The 14,691-nt window shown below is 42.3% G+C and overlaps 1 protein-coding gene across 1 annotated transcript in view; it reads left to right on the top strand.

Annotated features, from left to right (window-relative positions):
- The window catches only part of LOC134800376 (nuclear pore complex protein Nup88), a 73,974-nt gene extending 59,662 nt beyond the window's left edge, over positions 1-14,312 (top strand). The window contains exons 9-15 of the mRNA XM_063772876.1: positions 6,219-6,318; positions 7,339-7,452; positions 9,070-9,207; positions 10,026-10,114; positions 11,968-12,124; positions 12,522-12,610; positions 13,322-14,312. Coding sequence (XP_063628946.1) covers positions 6,219-6,318; positions 7,339-7,452; positions 9,070-9,207; positions 10,026-10,114; positions 11,968-12,124; positions 12,522-12,610; positions 13,322-13,388 — 754 coding nt within the window. The 3' untranslated portion in view covers positions 13,389-14,312. The remainder of the gene's footprint in view (positions 1-6,218; positions 6,319-7,338; positions 7,453-9,069; positions 9,208-10,025; positions 10,115-11,967; positions 12,125-12,521; positions 12,611-13,321) is intronic.
- Positions 14,313-14,691: the final 379 nt, after the last annotated feature.

Below are 14,691 nucleotides of genomic sequence, written 5' to 3'. Positions count from 1 at the left end.
GCCCGCCGGCCTGGCGCTCACGCCGCCGCCGCTGCCGGCGCTGCTGGTGCTGTGCACCGACGCCACTGTACTGTCAAGGTAGGTTAGAGGGAGACAGACGCCCGCCGGCCTGGCGCTCACGCCGCCGCCGCTGCCGGCGCTGCTGGTGCTGTGCACCGACGCCACTGTACTGTCAAGGTAGGTTAGAGGGAGACAGACGCCCGCCGGCCTGGCGCTCACGCCGCCGCCGCTGCCGGCGCTGCTGGTGCTGTGCACCGACGCCACTGTACTGTCAAGGTAGGTTAGAGGGAGACAGACGCCCGCCGGCCTGGCGCTCACGCCGCCGCCGCTGCCGGCGCTGCTGGTGCTGTGCACCGACGCCACTGTACTGTCAAGGTAGGTTAGAGGGAGACAGACGCCCGCCGGCCTGGCGCTCACGCCGCCGCCGCTGCCGGCGCTGCTGGTGCTGTGCACCGACGCCACTGTACTGTCAAGGTAGGTTAGAGGGAGACAGACGCCCGCCGGCCTGGCGCTCACGCCGCCGCCGCTGCCGGCGCTGCTGGTGCTGTGCACCGACGCCACTGTACTGTCAAGGTAGGTTAGAGGGAGACAGACGCCCGCCGGCCTGGCGCTCACGCCGCCGCCGCTGCCGGCGCTGCTGGTGCTGTGCACCGACGCCACTGTACTGTCAAGGTAGGTTAGAGGGAGACAGACGCCCGCCGGCCTGGCGCTCACGCCGCCGCCGCTGCCCGCGCTGCTGGTGCTGTGCACCGACGCCACTGTACTGTCAAGGTAGGTTAGAGGGAGACAGACGCCCGCCGGCCTGGCGCTCACGCCGCCGCCGCTGCCCGCGCTGCTGGTGCTGTGCACCGACGCCACTGTACTGTCAAGGTAGGTTAGAGGGAGACAGACGCCCGCCGGCCTGGCGCTCACGCCGCCGCCGCTGCCCGCGCTGCTGGTGCTGTGCACCGACGCCACTGTACTGTCAAGGTAGGTTAGAGGGAGACAGACGCCCGCCGGCCTGGCGCTCACGCCGCCGCCGCTGCCCGCGCTGCTGGTGCTGTGCACCGACGCCACTGTACTGTCAAGGTAGGTTAGAGGGAGACAGACGCCCGCCGGCCTGGCGCTCACGCCGCCGCCGCTGCCCGCGCTGCTGGTGCTGTGCACCGACGCCACTGTACTGTCAAGGTAGGTTAGAGGGAGACAGACGCCCGCCGGCCTGGCGCTCACGCCGCCGCCGCTGCCCGCGCTGCTGGTGCTGTGCACCGACGCCACTGTACTGTCAAGGTAGGTTAGAGGGAGACAGACGCCCGCCGGCCTGGCGCTCACGCCGCCGCCGCTGCCCGCGCTGCTGGTGCTGTGCACCGACGCCACTGTACTGTCAAGGTAGGTTAGAGGGAGACAGACGCCCGCCGGCCTGGCGCTCACGCCGCCGCCGCTGCCCGCGCTGCTGGTGCTGTGCACCGACGCCACTGTACTGTCAAGGTAGGTTAGAGGGAGACAGACGCCCGCCGGCCTGGCGCTCACGCCGCCGCCGCTGCCCGCGCTGCTGGTGCTGTGCACCGACGCCACTGTACTGTCAAGGTAGGTTAGAGGGAGACAGACGCCCGCCGGCCTGGCGCTCACGCCGCCGCCGCTGCCCGCGCTGCTGGTGCTGTGCACCGACGCCACTGTACTGTCAAGGTAGGTTAGAGGGAGACAGACGCCCGCCGGCCTGGCGCTCACGCCGCCGCCGCTGCCCGCGCTGCTGGTGCTGTGCACCGACGCCACTGTACTGTCAAGGTAGGTTAGAGGGAGACAGACGCCCGCCGGCCTGGCGCTCACGCCGCCGCCGCTGCCCGCGCTGCTGGTGCTGTGCACCGACGCCACTGTACGGAGTTTAGAGCAATTATTTCATGAAACCGATGCTGCCAAAAATACGGGGGTGCGGGAGACGAGGTGAGCGAGGTCCCGTGCCGTGATTGGTCCGTCCAAAGACACGGACGTCACACAAAGACACTTTCGACTCGAAAATAAAGTAAAACTACCATATTTTTGGCAGGGGGAGTAGAGCTACTATGCTCAGTCTGGAAGATGTCTGTGGGTTACAGTGAGTCAGACGTAGTCGCGAGCTATGTTAGAGCGGGACAACTGTCGGCCATCTTATCTCAAATTAGCGTAGCCCGCCATCATGCTTTGCACAGCCGGACCACGTGCTTCACGTGCTTCACTGGCTTAAGAAGCAATTTGGGGGTAGATTTTGTTTACTCGATAACTCTAAAGTTCATATTATCAATAACGTGCGCGATTTAAACAAATTACCTTAAGTTGGCTTGTTTACAATTTACTGTATAATTTCATAACATGTTTTGTGTATTTAATTCGGACAGATAAAAGTTTGAACATCGCTGATCGGCACACCTGGCCTGTTTATTGTTTAGCGCTTGACCTTGTTGCTGCCCGGCGCAGTTTCCAGGAATGCACGACACGCTCACTCAAAAATGCTTATTTCACTCTGTTGCATTGCTTTAACAATTCGCTCGTCTATGCTCTCTTTTGCACTCATGGCACTCATTCTATGGTTGATTATAACTACTATAAAATAAAATTACGCATTCTATTTCACTGCGCTCTGCTATTTAATTTATTGATGTCCTTTGGTGGTATGCATTGCTTAAAATACCTCTATAATTTATTGTTTACTCAATTTTACTTAGTCTTTTTATCTAAATGGCTAATGATATGTTAGGTGACAATTATCCTTCTATTTACTACCAGAACGTTCGGGGGCTTAGATCGAAAACATTTACATTTTATCGCAATTTAAGTTTGGCCTCTTTTGACATCGTAACTCTAACCGAGACGTGGCTAGTGGATGGAGTTTTGGATTCCGAATTATTTGATGACAGGTACGTTGTGTGGCGGCGGGATCGGGACGCCGGCTTAACGGGACAAAGTCGCGGTGGGGGCGTAATCATAGCTACTCGACGTGAACTGACGGTAACACCGCAACCTTCTTTCCAGTCATCTGCAGAGGATTTATGGGTTACGCTCACACTCAAGGATAACCGCGGTAGACCAATAAAAGTACATTTGTGCGTATTGTATCTGTGCAAACAAAACAATGGTTTTACTTTTTCGCAACAATTAAATAATTTTCTGAGCAACTTAAGTAATATCGTATTAAATAACCCTGATGACAAATTCTTGGTAATTGGAGATTTTAACATGAGCAATATTGTATGGACAGCGCAGGACTCCATTATGGTACCGTCTAATTACGTAAGTAGCGACGAGTGCAGTTTTGTTGACGAACTTAACGCTGTTAATTTTAACCAGTACAATGGCATTGTAAATCGTTTCGGCAAGATATTAGATTTGGTTATATCTAATGACCTTGTATCTATTAGTCACTGCACGAGTCCTCTTGTACCTATTGACCCATATCATGAGCCTCTTATTGTTAAAATGGAGTATACTACGATTAACCCTCTACAGTCAGCTCCCTTAGTTAAATATTATTGGAGTAAAGGTGACTATACATCTATCAATAGTGAATTAGGGTCTATATGCTGGGAAGAGGAATTTTCTGGTCGCTCACTGGCCCAATCGCTGGATTTCTTTTACATGACTTTTCGTAGACTTAGAGACAAATATATTCCTAGCAAAAATATTAAAAAAGACAATTATCCCGCTTGGTTTTCGGTTCCTTTAAAAAAAACAATAAAAGAAAAATATAAATATTTAAAAAAATACAGAACTTACAAAAATATTTCCGACTTCATTTCATATAATGTGTTGCGGGACAGAGTTCGTAAATTAGAACACGAATGCTTTACTATTTTTGTGCGTCGTGCTGAAACAAATATTACTAGTAATCCTAGACAATTCTGGTCATTCGTCAAATCACGATCAACCTCCCACGGTCTGCCCAGCAGTATGAAGTATGGAAATCAGTCGGTTAATACAGGACAAGATATTTGTGAAGCCTTTTCTGATTATTTTTTTACCAATTTTTCACCATCTATTAATTCGACAAGTTGTAACTCACTTGTCTCTAGCACTGAGTCAATCGCCAACATAAATTCAATTGAGGTCGACCCAGATCTCGTCACCACCTTATTGCTTAGGTTAGACTCCTCCAAGTCCGCAGGCCCCGATCAGCTCCCAGCACAATTCTTAATTAAATGTGCGGAGAACCTAGCAAGGCCGATAGTTATGCTTTTTCAGCGTTCCTTCGCAGAGTGCTCTATACCTTCCATTTGGAAGTCTGCTTTTATCACCCCAGTACATAAAAAAGGACCCAAAACTGATATTGCGAATTACAGGCCCATTTCCAAACTATGTATTATATCAAAAGTGCTTGAAAAAATTGTGTTTGAACAAGTCTATAATTCTTTAAGTAACTATTTTAGTGCTAATCAACACGGGTTTTTGCGACGTAGATCTACAGTATCAAATCTTATTCTATTGAACGATTATGTTACTGATGCTATGGACAGTGGGTCCCAAGTTGATGTAATATATACTGATTACAGCAAATGTTTCGATCGTATTGACCACAGTTTATTAATATCTAAGCTGAATAACATCGGGATAAGTGGGGATTTACTGCGATGGTTTATATCCTATATCGAGAATAGGACCCAGGCTGTTGTGGTAAATAATTATATGTCTGGCTGGGTCACTGTTCCTAGTGGGGTACCGCAAGGGTCATTACTAGGGCCATTGCTCTTTAATATATTTATTAATGATATTGACAAATGTCTCCTGCATTCTAAGCTTCTATGTTTCGCCGATGACATGAAGGTTTTCTTAAAGATAAAATCTGCTGCTGACTCTATATTACTTCAGTCTGACCTTGCACGCCTTGACGATTACTGCCAATTATACAGATTAGATTTGAATCCCTCTAAATGTTTTACAATGACCTTCTCACGCCAACGTAACTTAATCGACACTAACTATGCCTTAAAGGGCCAAACTCTTCACAAAGTATCATGTATGAGAGATTTAGGTGTCATGCACGACTCAAAACTGATTTTTGATAATCACATCAATAGCATTATTAGTGGCGCTTATAAAGCACTAGGTTTTATAATGCGCAATTCTATTCACTTCACTCAGGCTAAGACGCTTAAAGTGCTTTATTGTTCATATGTTAGAAGTAAGTTAGAATATGCCTCTCAGGTCTGGAACCCTTGCTACCATACATATATAGACAGAATCGAACGCATTCAACAAAAAATCGTAAAACACCTTTGCTTTAAATTAAAATATCCCTACAGTTCTTCCAACTATCTTAAAATATGTAAGCACCATCACCTTGTCCCTTTACAAAAACGCCGTGAAGTAGCCGATATTAGCTACCTAATAAGTATTACTAATGGTGTAATCGATTGCCCCGAGTTGCTAAGTAAACTGTGTTTCAAAACCCCCTCTCGTTCTAAAAGGTATCATCCCCCATTAGCAATCAAAAATGCATCTTCCAAATACAGACAGAATAGTTTTTTAACGCGCGCCAGTCGTAACCTTAACGAGTTGTCTAAAGAATTTGATATTGATATATTCAACTGTAGAATCCCTAACGTGAGACGTAATGTAGTGCAGAGATATTTCGAGTCTATTGAGTGAGCGTGTTGTCGCCTTCTTAAATACCTACAAATGTATTATTAATATTTTTACTTTAATATTCCTCATTTTGTTACTTACTAATTAGTATCTTTGTTACTTTCAATTTATCTTTACTAGATATAATTTGTGTTGGCTTTGTTCACATAAAAACGGAACCCTTATAGGATCACTCGTGTGTCTGTCTGTCTGTCCGTCTGTCACAGCCTATTTTCTCAGAAACTACTGGACCAATTAAGTTGAAATTTGGTACACAATTATGTAAATTAGTGACCCAAAGATGGACATGTTTTTTTTTATAATTTTAAAATAGGTACATAGGTTCGAAGTTATTTAAGAAAATAGCCAAAAAATGATCATTCCCCCCCCCCCCCCCCCTTATCTCCGAAACTACTGGGTCTAACATTTTGAAAAAAATACACAAAATAGTCCTTTACCTATAGATGACAGGAAAACCTATTAGAAATGTGCAGTCAAGTGTGAGTCGGACTTATGTACGGAACCGTAGAAACGCGAGTCCGACTTGCACTTGGCCGGTTTTTTTTAATACCTAAAGATACAGACTATAGGATGGAACATGCTTACCTAAGCGTATCTACAACAACTTTCCTATTTATATATAATTCCAGGACGTTGGAACCGTATGATTTGGAGGATCAGCTATACAAAGAGCTGCAGCTACGGAACCCGGCTCTGGAACAGGATGACATTAACAACATACTGAAAGAGGTAAATCTACCTAATACATAGACTAGGAATCCTCTAGACCGAGTTTAGAGCAATTATTTCATGCAACCGATGACGCCAAAAGTGCGGGGGTGCGCGGGACGAGGTGAGCGAAGTCCCGTGCCGTGATTGGTCCGTTCAAAGACACGGACGTCACACAAAGACACTTTCGACTCGAACATGGAGTAAAATTACCGTATGCGTGGCAGAGGGGGTAGCGCGACTATGCTCAGTCTGGAGGATGTTTTGTCTGTGACCTAATATGACAATGACGAAACTGCCGCTAAGGATCGTAGAGTCAAAGAGAAGAGATATTAATATTAACGCCATCTATTCGAGAGTAGGCTGAAGGTTATGGCGCCATCGCTCGAATAGATTGCACCATACCTTTGACAATCCACCTCTATTCACTCTATTCTCTTTGGTAGAGTTAGATCAAGAAGTGCAGACTGCAACTATGATGATAGCTCACGCAATACAAGTGTTATTTTCACGTCAAATTTCTATGAAATTATCAAAATCGTTGCAGACTTTTCTTGGTCTAACTCTATTCCACCTGTCCAATTTCTTTGTCCAATCTCAGTGCGTCTCACTCTCTCATTAAAGCAAAATGTGAGACGCAATACACATTGAACAAAGGAATTGGATAACACCGAATGTCTACGTAGACATAACATTTTATTGTTTTTCTTGAATTCACGTTAATTATTACTTAGTGATTTTCAGATAATCTTTGGTTGGCCTTGAATTAAAATTCGGAATTAAGTAGTTGTTGACTTAGAGCATTTAATAACTGGAGTCGCCTTTAAGAGCTTACCCCTCTGCCGAAAACCTTGCACAATTGTATAAACTTTTGTATGGACTGACATGACTATTTGTACGTTACGTAGAAATAGCAATACATTTGACTGTTTTGTACAAAAATGACAGCCATGACGTCTCCAGTTACTAAATGCTCTAAGGTTGTTTATAATGTTGATTACTCCAGTTATTTGATTGTTGCAATATTTTAACATTTTTCAGAGGCAAAAGCTGTCATTCACGGCGATTATCCAAGAAGTATTGGCCAGAGACGTATCGCAGCCGATCCTCAACATCAACAGCAAGGAAGAACCTAGCCCTAAGGAGAGTCTAGAGGTAAATATGGTATTTATTTAGCCCTAAGGAGAGTCTAGAGGTAGAGGTGTTTCGGAGGTTCCGGGGCAAACTGCCGAATCCGACACAAGAGCAGCCGATACAACGGAGCCACGCCGTTTTGTCGAGTAAATAGTGTTTAGTTTTAAGTTTATAAAAAACATATGTATGTTAGTCTGTAAGGTATTTGTAATATGGGCTTTGTTGCCTGATTTAAATTTCTAAATAAATAAATAAATATGCGCCTTCCGGTACGTGGTCGCCACTCGAGAACCTTTCCGCCCCAACGGCCATCGGTTCTACGGGCAATGTGCCCCGCCCACTGCCACTTAAGGTACCGGAAGGCGCAGCGTGGGTAGACGCCCCACAAGGTGGACTGACGACATGGTAAAGATCGCGGGAGTCCGCTGGATGCGGGTGGCGCAGGACCGGTCATTGTGGCACTCTTTGGGGGAGGCCTATGTCCAGCAGTGGACGTCCTCTGGCTGATATGATGATGATGATGATGAAATAAATATGGCATATCTAGTATTTTCACCCTTTATAAGGTATAAGGGTGTCAGAAATTATGCCCTGAGCCCTATCACTTTGAAATAAAGTTCAAAAGTGGGTGGGAAATATATTCCCTCTATCTTATAAAGGCTTATAAAGCTATCATCACATTGAAAACTTTCGCGTTTCGAACACATAAGTATGAAAACATATTTATACGTCGGACATAATCGTAACAAAATAAATTCGCGATAGACCCGAGTATAAATATGTTTAAAAGCTTTTATCCATGGCTGTTATCTAAGAAGTTTTTGCCAAATCTGTCAAACTAGGGAGCACGTTTTTGACCAAAGTTAAGCAACGTCGGGCGTGGTCAGTACTTGGATGGGTGACCGTTTTTTTTTTGCATTTTTCTTCCGTTTTTTTTTTATTATGGTACGGAACCCTTCGTGCGCGAGTCCGACTCGCACTTGCCCGGTTTTTTTTAGGGTTCCGTACCCAAAGGGTAAAACGGGACCCTATTACTAAGACTCCGCTGTCCGTCCGTCCGTCTGTCTGTCACTAGGCTGTATCTCACGAACCGTGATTGCTAGACAGTTGAAATTTTCACAGATTATGTATTTCTGTTGCCGCTATAACAACAAATACTAAAAACAGAATAAAATAAAGATTTAAGTGGGGCCCCATACAACAAACGTGATTTTTGACCGAAGTTAAGCAACGTCGGGCGGGGTGGGTACTTGGATGGGTGACCGTTTTTTTTCTTGCCGTTTTTTGCATTCTGGTACGGAACCCTTCGTGCGCGAGTCCGACTCGCACTTGCCCGTTTTTTTTATAGACATTGTCGCTCTATTAATACAATCAATAACTCTTTGGTGCTACACTATACATTATTTACAGAGGCCGCAATTCTCGTGGCAGTTTGAATTGTTTTTAGGAACTTTAGATATGGGTAGGTACCTAAATCGATACCTATATCGATACAATGCAGAATACAACTAAAAGATATATGAATACTCTATATCACAGTTCAAAAATGCCACAATAATTCAGTTTGTTTGACTACAGCTACACGGGTATATGTCATAAAATGGTCAGTTATTAAGCATGTTTTGCATTCATTTTCAGTTCCTAACTGCTGCGACTCTGAAGCTCCGCGGCGAGTACATGTCGCGGCAGCAGCGAGCCGCGGACGCCATCGCGAGGAAGCTGACAGCCTTGCGGTCGCTCAGCAAGCAACACGACAAGTGGTACAAGGACTTGAAGGTTAGTATTACACGATAGATACATATTTTACAGTACATATGGCCCTATTTTCCGCACTAGTGCGTAAAATAGCACTTTTCGTGCCATGTCAAAAGTTTAAAGGGCCATATGTACTTTAAAACGTTGTACGATACACGTGCGAATAGGTAATTCGCAACTCGTGTCGATTTAAAACACTCCCTTCGGTCGTGTTTTAATTGATCGCCATTCGTTTCGAATTTCCTCTTTTCCGCACTTGTATCGTAAATAACTATTCTCAACACACCAGCTGGTAAAGGCTCTCTTGATTGTTCAAAAACTGAAGAGAAAGTTGCATTTTCTCCACATGTGGGGCAAAGTAAACTGATGCAAATTTTGAGTTGTTTCCTTATGTTGGGTGGTAGAATTGACATTTAAATGATGATTTTGGATGATAAATATTTAATAACATTCATTTGGATTTGATTTGAATTGATTTGGTTTGATATCTTACAGTGAATAGTTTCCTCGGGTTGATGTGGTAAGAATTTTGTGTATCACTCGGGGGCAAATTTTGTTTAACCCTCGTGCCTTGAAACCCTCACAACGCTCAAGATTCCACTTTTTCAACCATTCGCTACGTTCGGGTATCAATTTTAGCACGAGCGGTTAAACAACAACCCCTTGTAAAACAAATAACTATTAATCTCTTTCTTGGTACTCATACTCTTCAGTCGACGCGGTATCGCGGCTACGGGGCACTGGGGAAACAGCTATTATTGAATCAGTTAACTTTCTTCTCAAACAATATTTGCCTATTCTATACTTAATTGATTTTATCATTTTGAATATGTTTGCAGAGAGACATCGAAGACGTGACCCTGCAGTCGACGGTGCTCAAGGAAAAGGCACTTCTTGCTGAAAAACACCAAGACGATATTAAATACAGGTATATTACCAGGCCGCGTAGCCAAGATGCCGATCGCTTACGCTCCGTAGCGATCGAAACGCAACTGTCACTGTCGCACTAATATGGAAGAGTGATAGAGAGACATAATGCTTTTCGTTGTCGAAGCGATAGCGATTGTAACCTTGGCTAGGCCGGCAGTATCGCCTAGCCGCGTGGTACGGGCATGTAATGCGAAGGGATGAAAGTCATGTGACGTGAAAGGTATTACGAATGTATGTGGAGGGAATTAACGGGAGAGGAAAACCGAGGAAAAGGTGGATGGACTGTGTGAGAGATGATATGAAACGAACGCGAGTGTATGAGATGACGGGCGAGAGAGAGGTATGGAAGAAAAAGACATGCTGCGCCGACCCCAAAACAATGGGATAAGGGCAAGCGAATGATGATGTATATTACCAGTTTATTTTTTGTAAATTTTAATTGTGTAACAGACGGGACACGACACTAATAGACGGGTAACTCCTACACATAAAGTAGCCTACGGCAATCTCATGATTGCTAAACAAATTTTATTAAATCATCCAAAGTATTGCTGTTAAACTACCATTTTTTTTTTTATTACCTGCATACATCCGCGAAGAAATTCAAAGGTGTATGTGAAGTCCCCAATCCGCATTGGGCCAGCGTGGGGACTATAGCCCAAGCCCTCTTGCGAGTGAGAGGAGGCATGTGCCCTGCAGTGGGACGTATATAGGCTGAATTATTTTTATTTTTTATTATTATTTTATAGGGTAATTCACCAGTAACTGGCCAGCTTAGCAAAAAGCATGTCTGTTTGTCATAAAGCACCCTGAACTCTTTAAAGAGAGATTTGATGTATTTAATGGAAATCGGAGAGCGCAATACAAGAACTTATTATATCAGCCTCCTTCACATTCTACTGTATAACACAGAAATGCATACAATATGTGTATAGCTATATTCAACAGTCTTCCCGATGAGCTAAAGCAAATTGATAGTAACCTATTTAGCAATAAGATTACAAAATGGCTGTCTGAAAATTGCTTTTATAGTGTAAGGGAATTTTTAGAGCAAAAATTGTTAAAGCAGATAGAATAATATTTTAAGTAGTATTATGTATATTTCTTGACATGTATGTATGTATGTATGTATGTATGTATGTTACTTTATTGCACATAAACAGGTTTACATAAAACGGACAACAACAAAACAAAAATAAAAATGTTATGTACATGTAGGCGAACTTATCCCTAAAAGGGATCTCTTTCAGCTAACCTTTGAGAAAATGCGAAAGGATCAAACACATCTTACTATTCGACGACCGGTCTGGTCTAGTGGATAGTGACCCTGTCTGCTAAGCCGATGGTCCTGGGTTCGAATCCCAGTAAGGGCATTTATTTGTGTGATGAACACTAATATTTATTCCTGAGTCATGGTTGTTTTCTATGTATATAAGTATGTATTTATCTATACAAGTATGTATATCGTCGCCTAGTACCCATAGTACAAGCTTTGCTTAGTTTGGGGCTAGGTTTGATCTGTGTAAGATGTCCCCAATATTTATTATTTATTTATTATTTTGTAATTTGACATTTCATATAATATTTTAATTTATCGATTTTACTATTTAATTGGACATTTTATTATTTAATACCTATTCAATTTGATACAAGTGGATGACATTTTTTTTTAACTATGAAAAATTTACCCAATATTGTGCTTTTATTTTATGTTAAAATTATTAAATTGTCAATTATTTGCATGTCGTGTCTTCGACTGAATACTGATACTTACATGTAAAACCTTTGTCATCTTGTACTATAAGCATTCTGGCAAATAAATAAATTCTATTCTATTCTATTTCTTCCCAGATGTTCAGCAGTGATCCGCCAGCTGCGCGCGTCCGCGCCCGCTACTGCCGCCGAGCGCGCGCTGCTCGCCGAGCTGGAGCGCTACCGGCGGAGCGGAGAACAGATCGCCGAACAGATACAACTGCTTAAGAAACACGCCCGCAACAAGCATGATGAAGTTAGTATACTGTCGCACTGGCAGGGTCGCCATGTGACGCGTTAAGAGCAGCTTCACATTATTGACAAAACTTGGAAAATTTCTCCTTTTTGTCTGTTTCTTACTAACACATTTATTTACCAATCACTACACCTTATAAAACAAAGTCTCCCATCACGTCTGTCTGTCGGTATGACTGTATGTTCGCGATAATTTCCAAAACTACTGAATGATTTTTTATGCGGTTTTGGCCTATCAATATAGTGATTCTAAAGGTAAGTTTAATGTGTATGATTTGTTAAGATTTTCTGTAAATTGGTTGAAATATGAAGATACCTGTGCGAAGCCGGGGCGGGTCGCTAGTATACCATATACATATTTATATTATTGTTTAATTAACGTTATGCTCAAATTTCAGTTCAACAAATGGCAAGACGAATACAAGCGGAAGGACATAGCTCTCGGCAAGTCTCACAGTGACACTATCTCCTCGATCTTGCAGCAACAGTAAGTCAAATTACGTGGGACATTATGAAAGTTTCTGGATTCTGATATATGAGACCACTTATTTTTTCTAAGTGGCCAGTCCAGGAATTTTCAGTATGCCCTAAGTATATAAGGTGTAGGATAATATAATGAAAAAAAAGATAAATATATATCTCAGTAGTATTATTTAAGGAAATATTACTTTTCTTCTCAAGGTCGTTTCCGGAGTTAAAAAGTTACAAAGATTTTATCTATTTAAACTTTACTGCACAAAGTTATAAAAAAGAGGACAAAGGCATTTTCTACCAGTCAACCATTAGGCTAAACAGTAACAATTAGTATGGTGCAGGATTGTAGAGAGTGGATATGAGAATAAGTAGACACAAGTCAAGACTGCTATAATAAAATAATATCTGGGAGACCGAGCTTTGCTCGGAAAACATATAAAAACCCAAAAATGCGCGTTTACCCAGGGATAACACCTAGCTAGATCGGTTTTTCGCCCCCTAAAATCCCCATATAGCAAATTTCATCGAAATCGTTAGAGCCGTTTCCGAGATCCCCGAAATATATAAATAAATATACAAGAATGGCTCGTTTAAAGGTATTAGATAGATTACACAAATAAGATTTAAAAAATATATATGAAAATAAGATTCTAGTGTTTTAGAGACTTTAGTCATATTAATAGATTATTTTGAAGTTTCCATAACCATGTTTTTTTCATTTCAGAACTGCTAAAATCTCGACGCTGATTGAAGAAACCAAGTTACTCAAAGATCAACTCAGTATAGTGTAATATCTAAACAAAATCGGAATTAATTTAATTATAAAGTCTTCTGGAAAATGTGAATGTTACTTAAATTTTTCATCTAACTGTGCCATTTCGATATATCCACTGATAATTATAGTTAGTCAAAGGACTGTTTCATTTCAAACATCAGAGAGAATCATACTATCTTTGTCTTACACTAGCACCCAAAAGAAAAGGATGAGTATAGTTTTTTTGTTCTTATTTACTGACAAATTTGATTTGACAGACTATTAACCCTTTACCAGGCTAAGGGATATATATTTTCCACATACGGCACTTTAAACATGTGTTCTATTTTCGATCAGTAAGACTGACATTCGATTGTCGTTTTTGAACTGTCAGCCTGGTAAAGGGTTTACCCTAATGAATTGAACTTAAATATATTCCAAATTTGTCTAGAGTGTATTAAATTCTCCAGCTATTCAGTGGGTAGACCTACAAGATGTGTATTTTGTAAAGTATTGCGTAGACGTTTTGTCAAATAGTTTTCGAAGGAAAACAAAATTGCTGTGACTAAGGGTGGTATTTCACCTGTCCAATTTCATTGTCCAATGTGTGTTTGCGTCTCACATTTTGCTTAGTGAGATAGTGAGACGCAACATTGCACATTGGGCCAAGAAATTGGACAGGTAGAATACCACCCTTCCACGTAGGTAGTAGGCAGGTATCGCATGTAATAATTATAATCGTCAATTTCACCCTTTTTTGCTAGTTCGTAACATGTAATTTCATTATATTAGTTCACTGAACTGTATTAGGGCTGATTTAGACGATGCGAGTTTCATACCATTGCGGGTTTTGATTGGTCGGTTGAATTGGACGTAACCAACAGTCCGCAATGTAACTAAAATCGCATGCGAGTTCGCGTGCCGTCTAAATCAGCCCTAACTCTATCTGTATTTTATGTTTCCACTAATTGTGCCTAAGACTTGACTTCTACAAAATAATTACAATAATTAATTAGTAATTAGCGGTTGATTATTTCTTTAGTAATGTCATTGGTGTTTGAGATTAATAAATAAATGTCATGATCATTATTAGTTTTATGTTTCATTTTGTTTTAAATTAACAAGAAAACATGACGATCGGTCTAACTACTTTTAGAAAACCAAGGGCCTAAATTTGATTTAACAATGTTAAAATAAAATTCAACCAGTAATTATTATCAGAACTTTATTTGAGATTCTTTTTTTGTTTATTTTATATTTATTTTATAATATTTTTTTTCTTCGCTCAAATATTGAGCGAATCAATCATAAGACTTACATAATTCATAAGAAAAGCCTTA

Source organism: Cydia splendana, chromosome 19 (assembly GCF_910591565.1).
Source record: "Cydia splendana chromosome 19, ilCydSple1.2, whole genome shotgun sequence".
Classification (NCBI taxonomy): Eukaryota; Metazoa; Arthropoda; class Insecta; order Lepidoptera; family Tortricidae; genus Cydia; species Cydia splendana.
This window is presented reverse-complemented; position numbering and strand designations above follow the sequence as displayed.